The 19003-nt window shown below is 45.1% G+C and overlaps 1 protein-coding gene across 2 annotated transcripts in view; it reads right to left on the bottom strand.

The window, feature by feature from the left end:
* Positions 1-2548: 2548 nt before the first annotated feature.
* Positions 2549-19003, bottom strand: part of LOC144093948 (uncharacterized) — a 37374-nt gene continuing 20919 nt past the window's right edge. Inside the window, exons 5-13 of one of the 2 annotated variants that reach the window (XM_077627719.1) lie at positions 17055-17189; positions 14773-14896; positions 14261-14433; positions 11688-11795; positions 9807-9878; positions 6025-6193; positions 4237-4367; positions 3965-4123; positions 2549-3095 (exon numbers count right to left, since the gene is read on the bottom strand). In XM_077627719.1, the coding sequence (XP_077483845.1) occupies positions 2757-3095; positions 3965-4123; positions 4237-4367; positions 6025-6193; positions 9807-9878; positions 11688-11795; positions 14261-14433; positions 14773-14896; positions 17055-17189 (1410 nt within the window). In that variant the 3' untranslated portion in view covers positions 2549-2756. The remainder of the gene's footprint in view (positions 3096-3964; positions 4124-4236; positions 4368-6024; positions 6194-9806; positions 9879-11687; positions 11796-14260; positions 14434-14772; positions 14897-17054; positions 17190-19003) is intronic. The other variant, XM_077627720.1, reaches the window with a different exon arrangement.

Here is a 19003-nt window from a genome sequence, read left to right as displayed (position 1 = left end):
ACCTGCAATATAAAATAACTTACATGACTTCTTTTACAAATAAAATAAAATAAAAATGCTGATACTGCGTTTCTTGTCATTCCAGCTCGAGGAGCAGGCTGGTTTAAGTGGAATTAAAATTACGTATCAGTGTTTATATTGCAAGTTTTTTAATGTGTGTGTCTCAAAAACCCTAAAATGTCAACTACGCGTCACAGCCATCGCTCGGTTGATGAAACCGAAGCTGGAACAGCATTAGAGAGAAGAAATCCAAATAAAAATTATTTAGTAGTCGTAGCCGAATACCACGCGGTGATCCTATTCTATCTAATGCGTAGTTTGGACGAAGAAAACGTTTCAACTAAAATTAGGTGCGTACAGTATTTAAAGGGAAATGCTCAGTCATCTCTCTCCGAGCAAAATTTCAGGGTTGAAGGAAAAAGGAAGGGGTTTTGAAATGCCGATGAGTGCAAATCTCTGCCGCACCCTTAGGGAAAGTACGAAGTATGCGAGGAAAGAGAGAAATGAGAAAAGCAGAGCAGCGATTAAACTCTTGCTCAGCCCGAAATGTTTGATGTTTTGCGCTCGAGCCGGTAATTTCACCACGTACCAGCCGCCTGCACACTGCAGGCACCCACCCCTGCAGGGATTTAAAGTAAGTGCCGGATGTTGAAGCTGAAAGAAAGGTTGTTGTACCGGCAAGTATGCTCCAGTATTTAGTGGAAAAAGTGTGCTTTTTCATGCGTACGTATACAGTAACTACTACTATGCCTACGGCTCATGTATATAGAGGGTCGCTCAGTATGAAAGAGAACCCAGGAGCACGTGAGCTCCACGCTTGGGGAAGCGCTGGGGCTGACAGCCGGTGATAATCAGTGGCACCAGGCGCATGCGCGAAAAGAGCAGCCAGCTGCGCATACTGCGAATCCACCTTCGTCACCACTTATCGCTGGATCTCGGCACCAGCACTTCATGGAGTGCAGCGGCCACCACGCTCCCCTGTTCACTTTCATATTGAGCGATCCCTTCCCTTACGGCGCCGTTCAGGTGTCCGCCGATATGTGAGACAGATACTGTGTCGTTTCCATTAATAATAATAATAATTGGTTTTTAGGCGAAAGGGAATGGCGCAGTATCTGTCTCATTTATCGTTCGACACCTGAACCGCGCCGTAAGGAAAGGGTAAAGGAGGGAGTGAAAGAAGAAAGGAAGAATTGGAGGTGCCGTAGTGGAGGTCTTCGCGGAATAATTTCGACCACCTGGGGATCTTTAACGTGCACTGACATCGCACAGCACACGAGGGCCTTAGCGTTTTTCCTCCATAAAAACGCAGCAGCCGCGGTCGGGTTCGAACCCGGGAACTCCGGATCCCAAAACCAATTTTCATGTTCCTTTATCCCTTCCCTTACGGCGCGCGGTTCAGGTGTCCAACGATATATGAGACAGATACTTCGCCATTTCCTTTCCCCCAAAACCAATTATTATTATTATTATTATTATTATTATTATTATTATTATTATTATTATTATTATTATTATTATTATTATTATTATTATTATTATTATTATTATTATTATTATTATTATTATTATTATTATTATTATTATTATTATTATTATTATTATTATTATTATTATCTTTTTTTGGGGCGCCTTCAGCCAATGCGACTGCAGTTTTGAGGTCCTACGGCACGCATTACAATTTTCACCGTAGTGGCTGCATCTCGATAGCGGCGCAAAATAGAGAGTCAATGCACGTTACTGAAACCGAGGTGGTTGAAATTATTACGAAACTTTCCACTACGGCGTCCCTCACATCCGTGGCAGCGTCTCGAAATGTGCACGCACAAAAATGCGCTTCAGTCCAGCTATGCGATGCAAACTGTGCTTGTGAAGCAGCATATTTAACACGAATAATGATGCGAGATGACAAAACATTATGTTGTGGTAAAGATTCATTCTTTGACACTCACAGAAAATGCGCGATAAGCGAAACGGGTTCCTTTTCGCCTCAGTGGTAAAAATTTACCCTACGCGATGCGCTCATTTCGGCTGCGCGCCTTACCGCGCCTACCACGGCTCTGCCGTAAGCGCTGCCACACGGCATCGGCGGTTTTCACACCTTCCCATTCTAGCCACCTTAACGTGACCAACCACGTGACAGCGTTGCGGCGCTGCCACCGCCACGGCGCCGCCACGCTGAAGGCTCGAAATGCTACCGTAATGTGCTTTCGCTACAGAATTTATGCCTTTGGATATGTTACATGTGCTTTACAGCCAACATGCCAGCCAGGCGTCTGCCCAGAGGCAGGACCCAAGCCGGGCGCAGCCTCACCAGCGCGTAATATGTCGAACTTCCTATTGTTAATAGTGCGAGTTACACATCGCGTCCTCTTCGTGGCCGCGTCTGTCGCCCTTGACATTCATGCAGGTATATGTATGACGCGTCGTGTGGATGTTATGCTCCTGCTCCCGAATGGACCTCAGCGTCATGCGTGTGGTACAAAAGGAGAGACATATCATGAAAGATATGTTTACCTTTTACCTTCTTACAAAAAAAAATGCAATATTGGGAATAAAATAGAGTTCCACTATATTTGCCCAAACACCAGAATATTTTAAAGCAAGCTCGCATTCTGAAGTGATACCAAGGTCTTGAAGCCCCCTCTTTCACAGTCAAACTATCCCCGCGCCATTGAATTGAAAATTTCTCCGTTCTCTTATGCAAGGTACAAGGTAGACGAGAGAATTTTGTAGAAACTAATTTTTTTTCACATCTACCGTACAATGCGCTGGAGACGGAGCGACACAACACCAACCATGGCACCGATAGCGAACAGTCCGAGGGCCGCACCCACGAAGATAACCACGTGTACAGTTTTTGTATGGCCGGTGGTTCCATTCTTCGAGGCCACGCTGGACTCGTGGTGTGCCTGAGATCTGTACAGGAGGGCAGGCATCGGGTAGTCCAGGGTGACGTTTTGGACAGACCAACCGGGCTGGCCAGAACGGAACAGCGTGACGGGAGTGGGCCGTCGGGCTGGTTCGTTGCTCGGCGAGAAGTCTTCGTCGGCGCTCCGAAGCGAATGCGGCACGGCCGTGAACTCGATACTCTCCTGGGAAGAAGGGAAGGCTTTGTTTTTGAAACTTTCTGGTTTGGTACGACAGAACGGTTGCCTACCTTCGACTCTCTTGCCGTGTCAGCGGGCGATCGCAGTGACAAAAGGAACGCGGAGCCACTTCAGTTATTACAAAATGTGAAGATCACAATGATATTTCGATTGAATACAATCTCTATGCTATATACAACGCCGGACTCTCTTTCAAATTGCAAACAGAGAACTAAATACTCAGCGAAGTACGCTGGGGTAACAGTGAGCTTGCACTTCCCTAGTTACACGGAGCGGACCTGTCAGACAGGAAGACAAGCAGACGGACGAATGCAAGGACGGACGGACGAAGGGACCAATATATAGACACACAAGCAGTTAGGAAAAATACTATATGGAAGAGAAAAGGAAACGAAAATAGAAGTCTCAACCCGTAGTCAGTGAGGACAGTTACGCTGGCGTGCAAGTGGCATTAGCCCTAACTGTGTTGCGGTGCTAATCTCAAGCAGCACCAAAGTGAAGGCTTCGAATTCAAGCGAAGTGTCCGTTTCTAATCTCCCAATGCCATTATGCGCGTTCCCGGTGTTTCCACAGAGTCGTGCAGTGAATCTCCACTAGCGCTTCGGAATCTTCGCCAGCTGTTGAAATCGAAGGATACTGAAGTGCAAAGAGCACAACAGGGTCTCAACTGCGGTCTCAACTGCAGCATAAAGTCTCAACGGCAATTCAGCCCACTGCAACGTTCAATAATTCGACGTAGATGTTATATGAGCAAGAGATCGAAACATAGAATGCGAAGCTTCCTTCCTTTTTCTTTAAAGACATGCCCGTGAGAAAAGGGGGCCACTGCCTACAACATGAGTGAGATTACTTACCTGTTTTCCAGGAGCAGTCATACTGATTTTCAACACTCCGGCGTCCACGTCTTGCTCGAGCGACCCTTGCAGCTCCTCCAGTGTAGGCTCACCCTTAATATTTGGGAACTTGCCGAGCAACGCAAACTGAATGTGAAGCTTTTTTTCTTTGTCAAACGCCTACGAGCACAAAAACAATTATTGTAATTAACTATTTTCTTAATTTGATGATGTGGTAAGCAGATCTTACTATCTGCTTCGTACCAATTTATTGTATATGCGACAAAACTTACAGCTCGAAGTTTTCCGACCCTAAGAACTCCAAACTTGCTCTTCAAACTCTGCACTATGTGATATTTGCACATCGCCAAAAATAGCGGTTCGATGGTGATATTCACTACGTCTTCGTACTTTGTTTCTGGATCTGCAACGAAAGAATAAACCAACCTGAAATACATTACAAAACTCCTATTAGGTGCGGCTCAAAAGCTCTAGGTACAAAAAAAGGGTACTCGCAATAGCATTATTGGGTATCTTCATCGGCCTGGAGTCCTCTTTGCACATCATTTCTCGGACACGGACACTATTCTTTACTCTATTTTCATTTCTTTTAAATTTTATTCACATTATCTTTATTCATTTTTTTACAAGAGACACACCTCTATTTAGCCAAATCAAAAGAACGTTCCTCAGTGTTCGAAGGGTATCGCGCCCGGCTCACCATCTAAGGGACCGGGGTTCCAGTCCCGACTCGACCATTTTCCTTCAGTCTTTGTGGGGTGTTTGGATTACTTGCACGAGGTCATTTGGTTTTGACGTCATGATGCTCTCCACCAGTCCCGATTTTCTCGACACGCTAACGCCTACGCCGACGTCGGGCTATGCGCTGAACGGAACCCTTTATTTTATCGCGTTAAAACTGTTTTACAGTACATATGTACAACGCTGCCGGCCTGGGGCACAACCACCTTAATCTGCGGCCCAGGCCAAATAGGCGCAACTGAATTCGAATTCGGGGCCTTTACCCAGACCGCGGTGAAGAGTAGCCTTCCTCTTAGCCGCGAAGCTCCCAGTCGTTCATAGGCTACTGCAGCTAATCGTTTGGCAGCAGCGGCAGTCAGGCTTATTATCATCACTGTATTAACCAGCTTGCGAACAAGCTGGGACTCACCACTCATGGTATCCTGAAGGTGAGCAACTACTTTTTTTTTCCATTCGCTAAAAACAGGCGCATGAAGTCAATCAGATTACACCGGATGTTGGAAAACCTTGATAGAAATGACAGCTGCGTGCCGCTGAGTAACATTTGTAAAAATATGCGCAATGAAAACATCCTTCGAGCCGAAACGCTGACCTATAGCTTCTCGATATTCCAGTCGTTTGCAGGTAAAAAATTGAGAATCTCTGCATTCTTCGGTGAGCCTTCTTCACTTTTATAAGGTGATCCGATGGTCGCGATATGTTGTTCTGGAAAGTATTCGCCCTTTAAGGAGAACTTACTCATTGGTGATAGAAAAAAACGAAACGAGCAACCCACCATAGTACCCTGACGCAATCTGCAACAGTAGTGTACTGAGTTTAACGTCCCAATGTCAAATGGGCTACGACGGCCAATTAGTTTTATTTTTACAGCGAAAGCTGTTAGGCGCCCGTCCCTGGCTTGCGCGGCGCCGTCGGCGTAACTGGTGGATGCGTTAATGAAATCCACCCACCAGGTGGATGTCATTCATTGGATCCGTTAATGACCGCACCCACCGGTCATTAACGCACTCACCTTATTTCACGGTCAACCTGGGTCGCATAAGCCTACGAGTGGCTCTGTTTGGAACAGCCGCCAACCAGTGCAGAGGTGCATCACGTGACCACTACAGCAGCTATCGTCGAATCTCGCGTCACATACTCGTAACTGTGCTGTTAGTTTTTTTTTTGTTACACGGCTTTCCTTTTCTAATGACACTGCGAAAGAATTCATTAGAACCTCCCTCGATGCCGGGCTAGCGTCGGACGTTCTGAAATTGTTCAAAAGCTGAAAACAGAAACTTTCGTGAACGCCGTTACCCGAGCGGCGATGTCGTCCTTACATTTCAACTCGAACTGCATCGGGTCTATGTCTTCATCCATGCATTCGGTAACATCGAAGGCCTGCAGGTCTGTCACCCATTTGTTGGCGCTATCGACCCGATAGAAAGAGAACGTCAGCTTCTTCCAGTTTTCGTGAGGTATTTCGTCGTCATGAATGTCATCGGCAGTCTGAAAAAGAGCTCATATTAGACGAGGAATAGAACTTTGATCAATGATACACATTGGCATTCACAACTATCCCTATTTATGTCAACAACCACTCCTGCCTATATTACGTTCACAGTGTAGCACGCAATTTGTATCGAAGTTCTATGAAGAAGGGTACGTTTGCAAGAACACTTAGTTAGAGTTACTGTCGGTCCTATTACATGCTTACGTATGTTATTTAGACAGCACAGAATAGCTCCACTTAGAGCTGCAGAAAGGCACGTCTAAACGTCTGTTAGATGTACCTAACATCGAATTAGTCATTTAATCTGTTAATCTGTTAAAACCGGCTAAAACAATTTAATTTCTTGTCGGAGATCCCGTAAAGTTTTCGCTAGACGTTTCTAGATTCCTTGCCACTCTGCTCGGCGAAGGAGCCCTGTGATAGCAATATAGCAGCCTCCCCTCCCCATTATGAGAGCGCCCCCTTCGAGACGCAGATTGAAAGGCTCTCTTCGGTCACATGACTATAAAGAGAAGCCTCCGGAAACAATGGCATTGTTTCTCCAAAAGAAAGTTATTGTATAGTAGCAGCAGTAATTGATCTCTCATATTTTTACAGGCCAGAAGCCTGAAATACAACGAATGATCCCGAGCATAAGTTGCGAAAGACCCTACATTCCTTCCATTATCCAGATAAGAGCAAGGTTCTGAGCTAGTTGGTAATGCATTGTAATTGACTTGTTGCCTTAATTGCCTTGTAATGCCTTGTTGGTAGTGCCTCTATCTTGTTTTTTCGTCCTCAGCGTCTTAAAAGATTTTAACGCTTTTAAACCACCCCCCCCCCCCTTTTTTTTGGGCAAATTCTTAAAGCTTTTACGTGTTTCATTTTTTATGTTTCACTTGTATTTTCCTATCTGTGTTCCTGATGGTTTTAACGCATTCTCCCCCCCCCCCTCTTTTTTTGGTAATTTTTCATTGGTCTTGTTTTTGTTACTGTCACCTGACCACCTTTTTGCGGCTCTTTACACCGTCTTTTTATCGCTTACTTCGTTCGTTCCTGTTCTTGAACTTTTGTGACGCGACCACACTGATTGCCGGTTATCGCTGCAGCAGCCCTGTTAACCACCCTCTCATGTCTTCTATTTAAACATCTTTCCTTCAAAATAAAATTCAGTTGTGAGTCAGCGCTCGTGTGTGTGGTTTCTTCGTGATGTCCGCGTTTCTTCGCGCTGTATCTAATTACATTCCATTATCCTCCGAATCAAAAAGAGCGGAGCATCAGGGCCGTCACATCGTGCACCTTTGCACTACAAACGACAGCAAAGAATTTTGTGCGCGCGAAACTCTAAGGGAACGACAGCGATTTCTTTCATGGCCGAAAATAACATAATCGAAAAGTTTCCAACGGAGAGCTGCAATCCGCTCCAACAAGGACCATGGAGCTGAAAACTCCGAAGGTACTCGACAGAAGCGCAGAGTGTTCTCCTTCAAAGCGTGTTTGCCCCCTTTCCTCCTGCCTCCCCCCCCCCCCCCAAACGCCCTTTTGACTACCGACTCCTCTGCCTCACGGAAGACGGCACTTCGTAGCTAAATGTTTTACGCTACATATTCTTACCGCATTTTTTAACGCAAGGCAAGAAAACAAAATGGGTTATAATCACTGCTTCGTCGTTTTCATTAACTATAGCACTGAAGCCAGCATGCCTGAAGAGCCGGAATCACAATGAGCGAAGAAACAGGGATTAACCTGTATTTTATTTTCATGCCTCACGAGACCTTTACTGTCCGTCGACGTCACGGCCATATTTCGGCGGTTGGAACGTAAAGTCATACCTGTGAAATTAAAATAAAGCTCTGAATTATTTAGCGATTGCAGGGAAACGGCACGCGGTAATCCATGCATAGTAGTGTCTTACGCACCGTTACAAAGAAGAGAAAATGCCGCCGAAATTTGGCCCCTATACACCTTTAAGATGTGCAGCGAGGACCGCCGTCGTTAGCTCTGATGCACTGCGGGGAAACCTTATGCATGCGACTGCGACGTGCACCAGCCTGCGTTCAGTGTCTCTTTACTCCGTCTTAGTAAGCACTGTCGTAATCTGTCACCTTGTAAATGGGCATGGGAATCTGCTTGTAAAGGAGCGAACTAAGCGAACTGTGTATTGTGGTCGTTAACCAAAGCGACGCATGGGCTATGAGGGTGCCGTTTTGGAGGACTCCGGAATAATTTAGGCCATCTGGGGTTCTTCAACGTGCTCAGACATCGCACAGCACGAAGGCGCCTGTTGTATTTCACCTGCATCGAAATAGACCATCGCGGCAGGGATGAACAAACTATGTAAGTGATCGCGCTTCGACTGATTCCGAACCGACGGCTGAAGCTCAGCGGCACAGCGAAGACTTCGAATAACTTTTCAAAAATTGGATTTTTACAGTAAAATGTGGCTCTTGCAGCATAGTATTAGCAGTGCTGGCGGACACCGGCAAGTTAGTGATTTGACTAAAGTAGTAAACGGGTTAACTAATTTCTGATAATGATCTTTTTAACCACAGAGATAGACACCTAGTTGCAATTAGAGATTGGCAGTCGGTCGCTAGTAATGGCTATATCAGTTTTTTTACAAATTCGGAAACGCAGTTATCCTCGGTGCTATGGCTCGAAAAAATATAGCTACATCGTGCCAAAATACATGCGCTTTCGAAAGCATGCAAGCAAAGCAGCCCCTCCAGTGCGCGCAACTAGTTAAAAAAGCCAAATTTTGTCGAGCCACAGAGACAAGGATGATCGCGTTTTCTAAATTCTAAAAACTGATATAGCTGTTACTAACGATCGGCTACAAACCCCTAATGGCAACTAGGTGCTTAACTTTATTAGTTATAAAGATTTGTATTTTAAATTGTTTACCAGCATAATACTTAAAACGATTGACCGGTTTTCCGGTGTCCGACAACACTGGCAATACTATGCTGAAAAAGCCATATTTTAACTTTAAAAAAAGCCTTTTTGTTAAAATTAAAGTCTTCCCTCTAACACCAGGTATATCGAGTACCCGTAACCCGCAGAACGCGACCGTCACCCGCTCCAGAATTTTTTTAAGCCCTTAGTTCCCGACAACTAAATTGTTGTCTTTTTTTAATTTTTCGGCTCTACCTCGCAGCCATGCCAGAACGAATAATTTGTTCAAGAAGTACTTTGATTTGGGCTAGTTGGTTCATATCTTGAAAGAAGTTAGGACGGCGCTTTGTCTTTGTCGTTTTAGCGCCGTCCTAACTTCTTTCAAGAATAATTTGTCTACGGTGGCGGTGCAGCGACAACTGCAATGACCAAGTCGGCGTGCTTGCTGAGGCGATTGCGTCACGGGTCAGGAGCAACATGGCAAACTGTAAACTGCCAGCGGTGACCTGATTGGCTATTCGCGGGGGCGGACTTCCGAGTGACGAACGAAATTTTTGACCAAGGTAGAACCAAGGACAAGGCAAGCGACGGAGGCAAAACACTTCGCGTGACGACGCCGCTTGCACCTTCACGTGAGAGTTCGCATACATACAGCTCAGCCTTTTCAGGCGGCGGGCGACTGGGCACTGAATTTTACACTCCACGCCTCGAGAGACCAGAATTAAGAAGCCTTACCTGGGAGTGGTAGATTTCCAGACTGACCAGAGGAAGGCTTGGAGAGTCCCACATGCCAGTCGCTGGCTTTTCCTGGAGAGTTTCAGTGTTTTTCGCAGTCAAGATTCACAGACTTCAATATCTCGCTCAGCGGAACAAAGTGCAGTTAAGAGCTCAGATTGCCGTCAGATTTCTTATCTCTTGTAAAAAATACTCTCAATATTCACAGTGGACAGCAGGAACAAACAACTCGGTTTTGCCGTCCACTTACGTGGGAGCTCATACACTCGAGCGAACGCACATCGGCAGTTTCTTTAACAGCACACGGTTAAATCACTATTGCTCACTTACTGAGTTAAGCCTGTACACATTTCCCTGTCTCTTTCATTAAGCCTGTCTCTTTCAGTAAAGTCGCCTCCTCCTCCTCCTCCTCCTCCTCCTCCTCCTCCTCCTCCTCCTCCTCCTCCTAAGCCTGCACACATCAGTTGTTGTCACTAGCTCTGTTGTTAGTTTCAGTTGTTACTGACTGACTGCTGTTTTTCGTTCATCGATAGCTTTCGCATGGCAGTTTACTTTACTGTTTTTTCCTAGCCGTGTGTTAATTTTAGATTGAAAGTACTTCAGGCTTTCTCGTGGTTTCTTTTTCTTTACTTGGTAATGATACTCCATGATTAAGAGATACTTCACAGCCGTTGAGGAAAACAAGGTGAGGGAGATATGGTCGATTTTTATGACTTGTAATTCATTCCTTATTTCAGTAAACTAGTCCTGGAATCTCTGAGAGCTATTGTACTTGCTCGCACATAGGTCCACCTGCTGTTTCAATATCGCATTCTGCTAACTTCAGGTTCGACAAATACATGAATCACGACCACGACAGGCGTATACTCGGCTGCCATTTTTGGCAGGCAAGGTAGGCAACAACAAGCCATGCCATCGTTCCGCCCTATTGCCTTCACAAACTACGGCAGTTACTACCGTTATTTACCACGCAAAGGTTTCACAAGCCTGCTCCTTATTAAGAGAGCCGCGAAAAAAGCTCTACCTATCGTGTTCTCATCACAAAAACGAAATTTCCTCCAGTCGCTCAGCCGCACGGGAATATATCGGCAGCATTTAAGGGAGCCAGCGCCTTGCGTACGCAGCGCCGAAAAATAGGGTGGTTTCACACGAGTTCAATGTCACCGTAATGTTAGCCAGATACAGGGGAAAGGAGGGAAAAGAGTCAGAGTATAACACCGCACTTTCCGCGCACCCGCCGAAGATTACGGCCTTTGAGGAAAGACATTGAGGGTGCCTGTCAAACTTGGAGCGTGTCCGTTTCGCAGGGAAAGATTTCGAATTCACACTCGATGCGCAAGTACGCCGCCTCATGTGCGAGCTCGCCACTGCGCCGCCGCAGCTGTGATGTGTTTCGCGCTATACTAGTGGCCTTAATCGAATGTTGGAGGCTCGTATATTCAGCGGGTCGAGCTATGCGGCATTTGTTTGTTTGTTTATCTTTTTCTGGCCGGTTCCCGAAGTTGGGGAGTCGATCTATAAGAGGCATCGACCAATATGCGATTAGCCACAGTATACGCAACTACGAACTAAGTTGGGTTATGCAAAAAAGCAGCAAGAAGATGTGTTCCCAACGCTACACTGCTTACACTAGTCGCGATATCGAAAAGCCTCAGCGACTTGCTGTGTGCAAGATCAAGGGCTACGCTGCAATAAGTATATTAATGTTCTACTCAAGATACCCAATATACAACACACAAAATCGGTGGCGTTCCTCTGACACCCACATATCTTCGAGAATAGACTACGTCAGATAAACTGCCGACGACTGACGGCAGACGCAAGTATACAGTGAGCCCATGGTTACCTTCTTATCTTGGCCTGCACAGTACTGTGGCTTACCTTTTCCTCTCTCAGGCACCATTCCCAGACAGTGGTGACATTCTCTCCGGGAGGCCAGTCATTTCGTCGGCCCTGCCACACGTTGCACGGGATCCCTCGCTTGCGTGCCTAGAACCAAAGCCAGGGCCATTCAGCTGCTTCGCATTATCCGCAGTGTACCATTTCTTACTATTTAAATGTTAAGCGTCATAAGGTATGCTGTCAGTATATACCCGACCTTCACTATTATAAAAAGTATCTTTGGCAGTAACTCACAAGCTCCTCGAGAAGAAAACGGTTAATGTAGCGATAGCGTTTGGCACTCTTTCCTAAACTTTGTTATAAATAGAAGCCTGTGTGAGGATAAAGAAATGAAAGCACTGAAAGTTGTCTCATGTTCTTTTAGCTGCCTTGATTCTTACATTCAGCAGTTGCCGTTTAACGCCGGGTCTCTTTTAATCCAGTTATGTCAGGCAGGGCGAGAATTGATTCCGTTTGAGCTCGCGTCCATTGATCACCTCCTGCTTGATCTGTGCAACCTTTCTTCCGTACGGACATGACTTGCGAGTACGGAATATACACGTTTGTTTCCAACCCGAGTAGTTCAAGGCCTGGGCTCTCTCAGTCTACGGCTTCGATAAAACCCCACAATATTAGGAGGACTGCGCTGGACACGAGAAGTGTTTCGGCTTCACACCATCCTGCAGAGCGCGTGCTACTCTCACACTGTGCGGGGCACGCTGTTGTGACAGCTTTCAAACTTTCGCGCTAGGCATGATCTATTTGTCTAGAAAATGCAAAGGACAAGTAAACTTAATTTTGCAGGGCACTTGGGGAAATATTTGGATAGAAAACTCCGCTATTAGAGCTCAACTGTGAAGCGCCTGCTAGCCGTTAAAACGTTGTGTTAAGCTCATGAAAAGCCCTTCAGTTTCATTCTTTATATTGTTGAAATCCAGGAGCCAAATATCGGCGCCGTATGTGAGTTGAGAATGGAAAGGAAATAGATTTCGTACAGCTTTTCCCGCTATTCATGTTTCTTTTTTTTTCATTCTATATTCGTAAAAAAGAAAAAGGACAGAAATAAATGGTTATTTCTTAGAGATGTAGTACAGACTACCACAACAGTTTATACGGCTAATTCTATACCAAACGTCTTTCTCATAAAGTTTCTTCATATTTATTGCATAGGCGAATGCATCCTCAGCATTTTCGTGACTATGCATGCCAAGCCTTCTGGGAGTTTTCCACCTTAACTTACAAGCTTGCAAAGCCTAATTCCCGAAACAATGTTCGCTAGCCTGTGGTAGCGCGCAACACAAATAGTACGCTGAGGCAGGTCTACATATAAGGAAGAATAATATGACTCAGCCTGTGCCGCTATTTATAACTCGCTTAACCCAACCATAACTATAACTGAATCCGTCCAAAAAGCACAGCTTTCCTTTTGAATACACTAAAATGAAAAACAAAGCATTAAGGAAGAAACAGCATGGACACAATTCGCTCGGGAGAGGATCCAGGGAGGCTTCCCTGAAATCCTCAGGGAAAATATGGGTGTGAGTCGCACAACACGCTACGATTTGAATCAAATGTGAGGCTAGCATTAATGCTATCAGGCTCGCTTTGGAAAGGCATTGCTCGAACCCGATTTAAATTCAAACCATGCGGGGATGCACAAGTTATTAGGCGGTTTTTTGTCATTCAAAGTCTTAGACTGTTGATGTTCATGGAGTATCGCTGCAGTAGCCACCAGGCAGTTTGCTGTGGTTAATCAGTCCATGATAGCGTTTAAATTTTAAGCCCTGAGCTACCCGCGACGTAAGTCGGGGGCTTCAACTTCCTGACGCTGCGCTTAGCCTGAGGGAGGCGCTGTACCTGAAGACTCGGGATAGAACTCAACCATCAGTGTTAGTAAGTGCGCGTTGACATCGCACAGCACACGACCGTATTCTTAATTTCTATTTTTTTCGAAGAAATTCGGCCGCCGCGGCTTAGTTTCCATTTCGCGAGGCTCAGCAGCAGAACGCCAAATCCGCTAACAGTTAACGGCTGCTGTTTGCATTTGGCCTCCATCGCACGGCGGCCTATCCAGCCATGTTCCGGTGGAGGCGAAATGCATGATGTCCGTCTGCTGTGCATTGTTTAGCTGGCGCGTTAAAGAACCGGAACTGGTCAGTAATATTTGCTAGCCCTCCACTACTGTCCCTCTCTTTTAGCTTATGACGAGCTCACCTCGACATGGCTGAATGGCCTTCTGAAAGTCTTCTGACGAACAGCGGTCGTCAAACGTTATTCTTTTATAACATAGATGGCAGTAGTCATTTTTTACGGTACCAAATGAGCCATTTTAGTAAAATGTTTTTTTCGATGCGCCTGTAAACCGTAAAAACAATGCATTTTTCGTTTCACCACACGACTAACTTCTTACTTTTTACCTATTATTAGCTAACCATGCTGTTGTTCTGCCTTTGAAAAATATATCAGCAACCAAGACAACCGACCAATTGCACGCCGCTATCCTCTTCTTCATCACTTTCGGAACATTTAATTACTTTTCTGCTTGACTTTTCACGTGCATTTTGTCCATTTACCTTCTTTTTGAGAACGTACTTGGTCCGGTTTGTGCCGAAGAAAAGATCAGGCGAAAGCTCTGACATGTCTTGAAAATCTATAACCGCCTCTTTCATGAAAGGCAGTCTTTTCACCGCTCTGCGCTGGCACCGCGTTTTTCCATTCTTGAGGCTTTGTATGTCGAACACAAGGCCTGCATTTAAAAAGGAAAAAGAAAATGTAAACTTCATTTAGGACATGCTCAGTAAATAAATTTAACTCAGTGAACCCATTGAGAAGACAATAAAAACATTTGTGCGGAGTTGTTAATTTCGCACTTGTTATGAATTGAAAACGTGTGCAGGAAACTATCTCGCACCGCTTCCTTTGAAGTCAACCTTTCTTTTTCTATTTTGAGTATTAAATGACGCTAGTACCCATGTAAAGAATTTGTGAAATGAGCATGTGAAGCAAAGCACGACGTCAATTGCGGGGTAAAGTGAGCGAATGTTTCGAGCTCAGCACCAGCGCTCGGTATGCTCGGCACTCTCACCCGAAGTTCCCGAAATTATTCGGCTGACTGATTTCACGCTCCTCGATACGGTGATGTTGTTAAAATATGCCGTCTCTGGCGTGAAGTCGATCCGGTATAGCCTCTCCAAGGTGTCCATGTGAACCTGAAAATTGAAAAAAAAATCTTACGTTTCATACGCTACATTTTTACAGATTTCAAAGAGCCATTGATATGAACTCATGCGACAGTTGTCTTTGCTTTTAAAATCTCAATTCTTTTGCGCCATCACTTTTTTTCTAAAAAAATGTCAGCAATGCTTAATGCGGCCGTTAAGAACCCTTGCATGCAAAAATTTAAAAAAACCACAGCCGTCCACAATTATACGTTCTTCTTAAAGCCCTTACGTCTGGGACCAATCGCAGCTTGCCGGAAATACCCACAACCCCCGTTCTGTCTTCGTTTCTCTTGAGTGCGCACCGGCAGGCTGAAGCAAGCGATGCGTGTCTACTTTTCAGGTGGTATACAAAACGTTCAGTCACACAGCTTACATTCGTTACCCTGTAGATGCAAAGAAAACTTCATTTTGACCAATTTTTCGCAAACTACCTTTAAAAAACAAGAGAACTACACAAGAAGAAAAAAATAAATACTGTACCCAAAACTCCGAAACACGATTAAAAATAGATTTTGTTTTTAGCGGAAAGAAATCATTTTGATGCCACTCTTTTTAGCGCGGCTCCTACTACGCACCGTGGTGTGCCTTGACCACCACATCCCTCTTCGCTCAGATATGAAGAAGCGATAGTTCTAGCAGTGACGAGCCTAAGGAATGCAAGTTCTCTATCCCCACCTGTGGAGTCGGAAGCCACGCAGCGAGAAACGGAAGGGTTGAGCCGAGCGCGTTTGGTTGAATACACGTGCTTTTCTCTCTAAAACGCTGTTCCAACGGTCCCTTGCGTCGTAGAAAAGGGCCACAACCATTACCCCGTCTCCTGCCAATCGATGCGCGGTTCTAGAGTCGCTGTTTGCAGTCGTCGTAAGAGTAATGGCTCAACTTGACCTAAGTCAACATGTGTTTAAATAGCAGACACAACCAATCATTTCCCCAGATTTAGGCTTTACAATAAAAATGTGGGGATTGCAGTTAATCTTTTTCCAGAAAACAAAGAGGCTACAGTGGCAATAACAAATTTTTCGGTGGATTATCGTGCACCGATGTCGAAATCTTTGAAACAGTTACCCAGAGCGCGAAATAGAAGGCATGAATTGAGGCAACACTTATTTATTATTTCATTTACTGATACAACTAACGGAAAAAATGGTCTGCGGTGGTGTTGGCAGACATGAAAAATCTCCAAACACTAAAAAATTTGAGCCCGCAGAAATCTTTTCAAAAGTATGACAATATGCACTTATCTTATATACTGAAATCAATTCAGTCGGCCGTAGAGAAAAAAAAAAGGTTCAAGTTCCTGCTTCAGAAACAAACCTAGAAAGATTGCTTGAGTATGCGCTGATAGATGTGGAGTCATCAAGGACTTGAGGCAATAGGCTCCATTCGCGCATTGCATACGTGACAAATGGGAAGTGTCGATGTGAAACCTACCTACGTATTGTATTTATGCCTGGTAGTTCTGGACCTTGTTAACAGTGAATAATTTTCCTCTTTTCGATTCTCAGCATGCTCTCGACGAGCTTGTACAAATATTTTTAACCGTAAGAACTTGCACGATTGATAATTGTAGGTAGGCGATCCAGAAGTTCTAAAGGTGAAATGCAGAGGTCATATCTATTTTAAGTAAATCTGGCCGCTTTTTGCTGTAGGCTTCCTGATTTCGTGGTGCTTACGTTTTTGTATGGGAACAAAGAATACTACGCCATGTTCAAGCACAGGGCGGGCTGGCTAACAATATGCCGGAAGCTTTGTGTCTGCCGGAAGCTGTTTTTATTGTCTCTTTCAAATAATAAAGGAGTGAGATGGCACTGCTAGTAACTTAGGACACGTGTTTCTTCCATTTAAGTATTCCGTGATTAGTATGCCAAGATATTTAAGCTCATTAACCGCCTTATTTTAGTGCCACAGAAGAAATTCTGGCATTTCAAACTTCTTTTATTACTCACTCTTTATTAATGCTACCCAAAGGCTCCCTAATGAAGGAAAAGTTTGTGCCACAGACAAACCGTACCCTTCTTCTATCTAAGATTAAGGCAGTACAACGTTGAAAGGTCGTCGCGCAGAAAAGCCATTCTGGAAATAACGGGACATTCCCAGAGCATAACTTAAGTCAGTTCGAAACATGAGGTAAATAATGCGTACTTACACGGGAATCAACTACATAATTGAAGCCATCCTCGTCCAGAGTGACTTCGGCCGAATAACTGATATAGGTTAATGGAGATGTGTCCAACTTCCACTCTTGAGAAACGAAGTTTTCGCAGTACACTCCGTCAGGGTACTGCAAAATAAAACAAGCAATTTTTTCCCGCAAATAAATATGTTACTGAAGTAATAACTGCAGTCTGGCCTATATCATCTCATTAGAGGTACCTTGGTATGAGCTAAAAACGACGATGTTTTTTGTTGAAAACATGAAGACAAGCCTTTAGCCAGGTTGAACTTTTGTAACGACGTCGTTTATACGCCAGCCTAACGTACGCCTGCGTTGTCCGAGTCAGACAAGCCATTTCGCTCGTAAGCTTAACAATACTATGCCGGTTGGGGGGGGAGGGGGGGGGGACTTAGAGATAGCAATCATTTAGCCCCTCCCTTCGCTGGTTAGTATGATAGGGTTTAGAGCTTTTACTTCTGCCATTCTATCACTTCCAGTTCTTTCCTGCATCCCAGGTTTCTTTCTGTAAAAATGTGAGGCGCTAGTGATAACAACCGTTTGCTATTTAACCCTCAGGTTGTGGGCCACGTTTGGAATGACGAGAGCTCGAAGGCTAACTACAGCTCTTAGGTACTAGGCGCAAACTCAGAGACACAAGCAAGTACCTACCAACCTAGTACCTAAGATGAATTGTAACCAAGTCACCCAAGAAAACGTTCTGTTAACTACAGCTCAGTGACAAATTACCAATAATTAGCGGGAATCCCTTCTATAGTCTCATACAGGTCAAGAACGCAGCGGCTTTTCCCCGTCCAAGGACCTCCTTCTAGCCAATGGTGTCGGCCGGTTCTCATGACCCTGCTAGCGTGACAAAGCAGGCAGCGGCGTCACACTGGAGAGAGGGGTCTGTCTCCGACCATGGAGGAAAGGAACTAGCCCCTTTCATGGGCCACTCCCTGCTTTGTCACACTAGCAGGATCAGAGAATCGGCCTACACCACTGGCTAGAAGGAGGTCCTTGGACGGGGAATTACCGCTGCGTTCTTGACATGTATCAGACTATAGTTCCTTTGGCTGCCACTGCGTGTCGCATAGCTTTAAATATTCAAACATAGCGCGTTGGCATCATCTGTGATGAAAAAGAAAGCGAGTGACTGAATGCCTGCAGAACGTGATAGGCCGCTAGGCAGAGCGGCGCTGGCGGGCACTGTCCCTAATTCTTAGTAATGCTACAGTTATAATTAGACGGCACTCCACGAAGCTGTACTAAATGCACTGTTTTTTTTCGTACGGCACTGCGCAACACAATCAAGTACAATGGTACGAAGAAAGGTACATGCCATTTCACATCGCACCTGAACAGGCATGCATTGTGCCATATGGTTGTGTTTGTGAAACATTACGTGATTAAACAGCGAGCAGAAAAGTCTTTCTCGCTGGCTCGCGTGATGTGCAACTGCAGCTGACGCCAAAATTTTTAGAAATTCCTGTTTGTAACTGTATAATGCTGTATTACGTTCTGGGTAACGCCGATTTTTCACGCACTGTACTGAGCTATAACAGCGCAATGCGGCGCAACATCGTGATGCACCGTCCTGTGCAAGATGTGTGAAGTTTAACATCCCTAATCCGTACAGTCTTTGTCAAAAATATACAGCCCAAGGGTTCGCTTCCAAGCCATGTACCCGGGCTCTTAAGCACATATGACAGTCCTACGCTTGGGAGGTTTGAGGACGCAAGTTCACCCCGCCTTCATGAGATGGCAGTCCCTGAGTATGCAAGAGGAACCGCGCAGCAGGTCTCAGAAGCAGACCCCTTTGTTGTATACGTCTGACAAAGACTGTACATGAGCATTGAGGGACGTCATAAAAACGCCTTCTGCGCATCTTCACGGTTGCGAGCAGGCTACGGCGCAGTCCACATTAATTTCGGCCGTACTAG

This window comes from Amblyomma americanum, chromosome 6 (genome assembly GCF_052857255.1).
Source record: "Amblyomma americanum isolate KBUSLIRL-KWMA chromosome 6, ASM5285725v1, whole genome shotgun sequence".
Taxonomy (NCBI): domain Eukaryota; kingdom Metazoa; phylum Arthropoda; class Arachnida; order Ixodida; family Ixodidae; genus Amblyomma; species Amblyomma americanum.
Note: the sequence above shows the minus strand (reverse complement) of the source record. Positions and strands in the feature narration are given on the sequence as shown.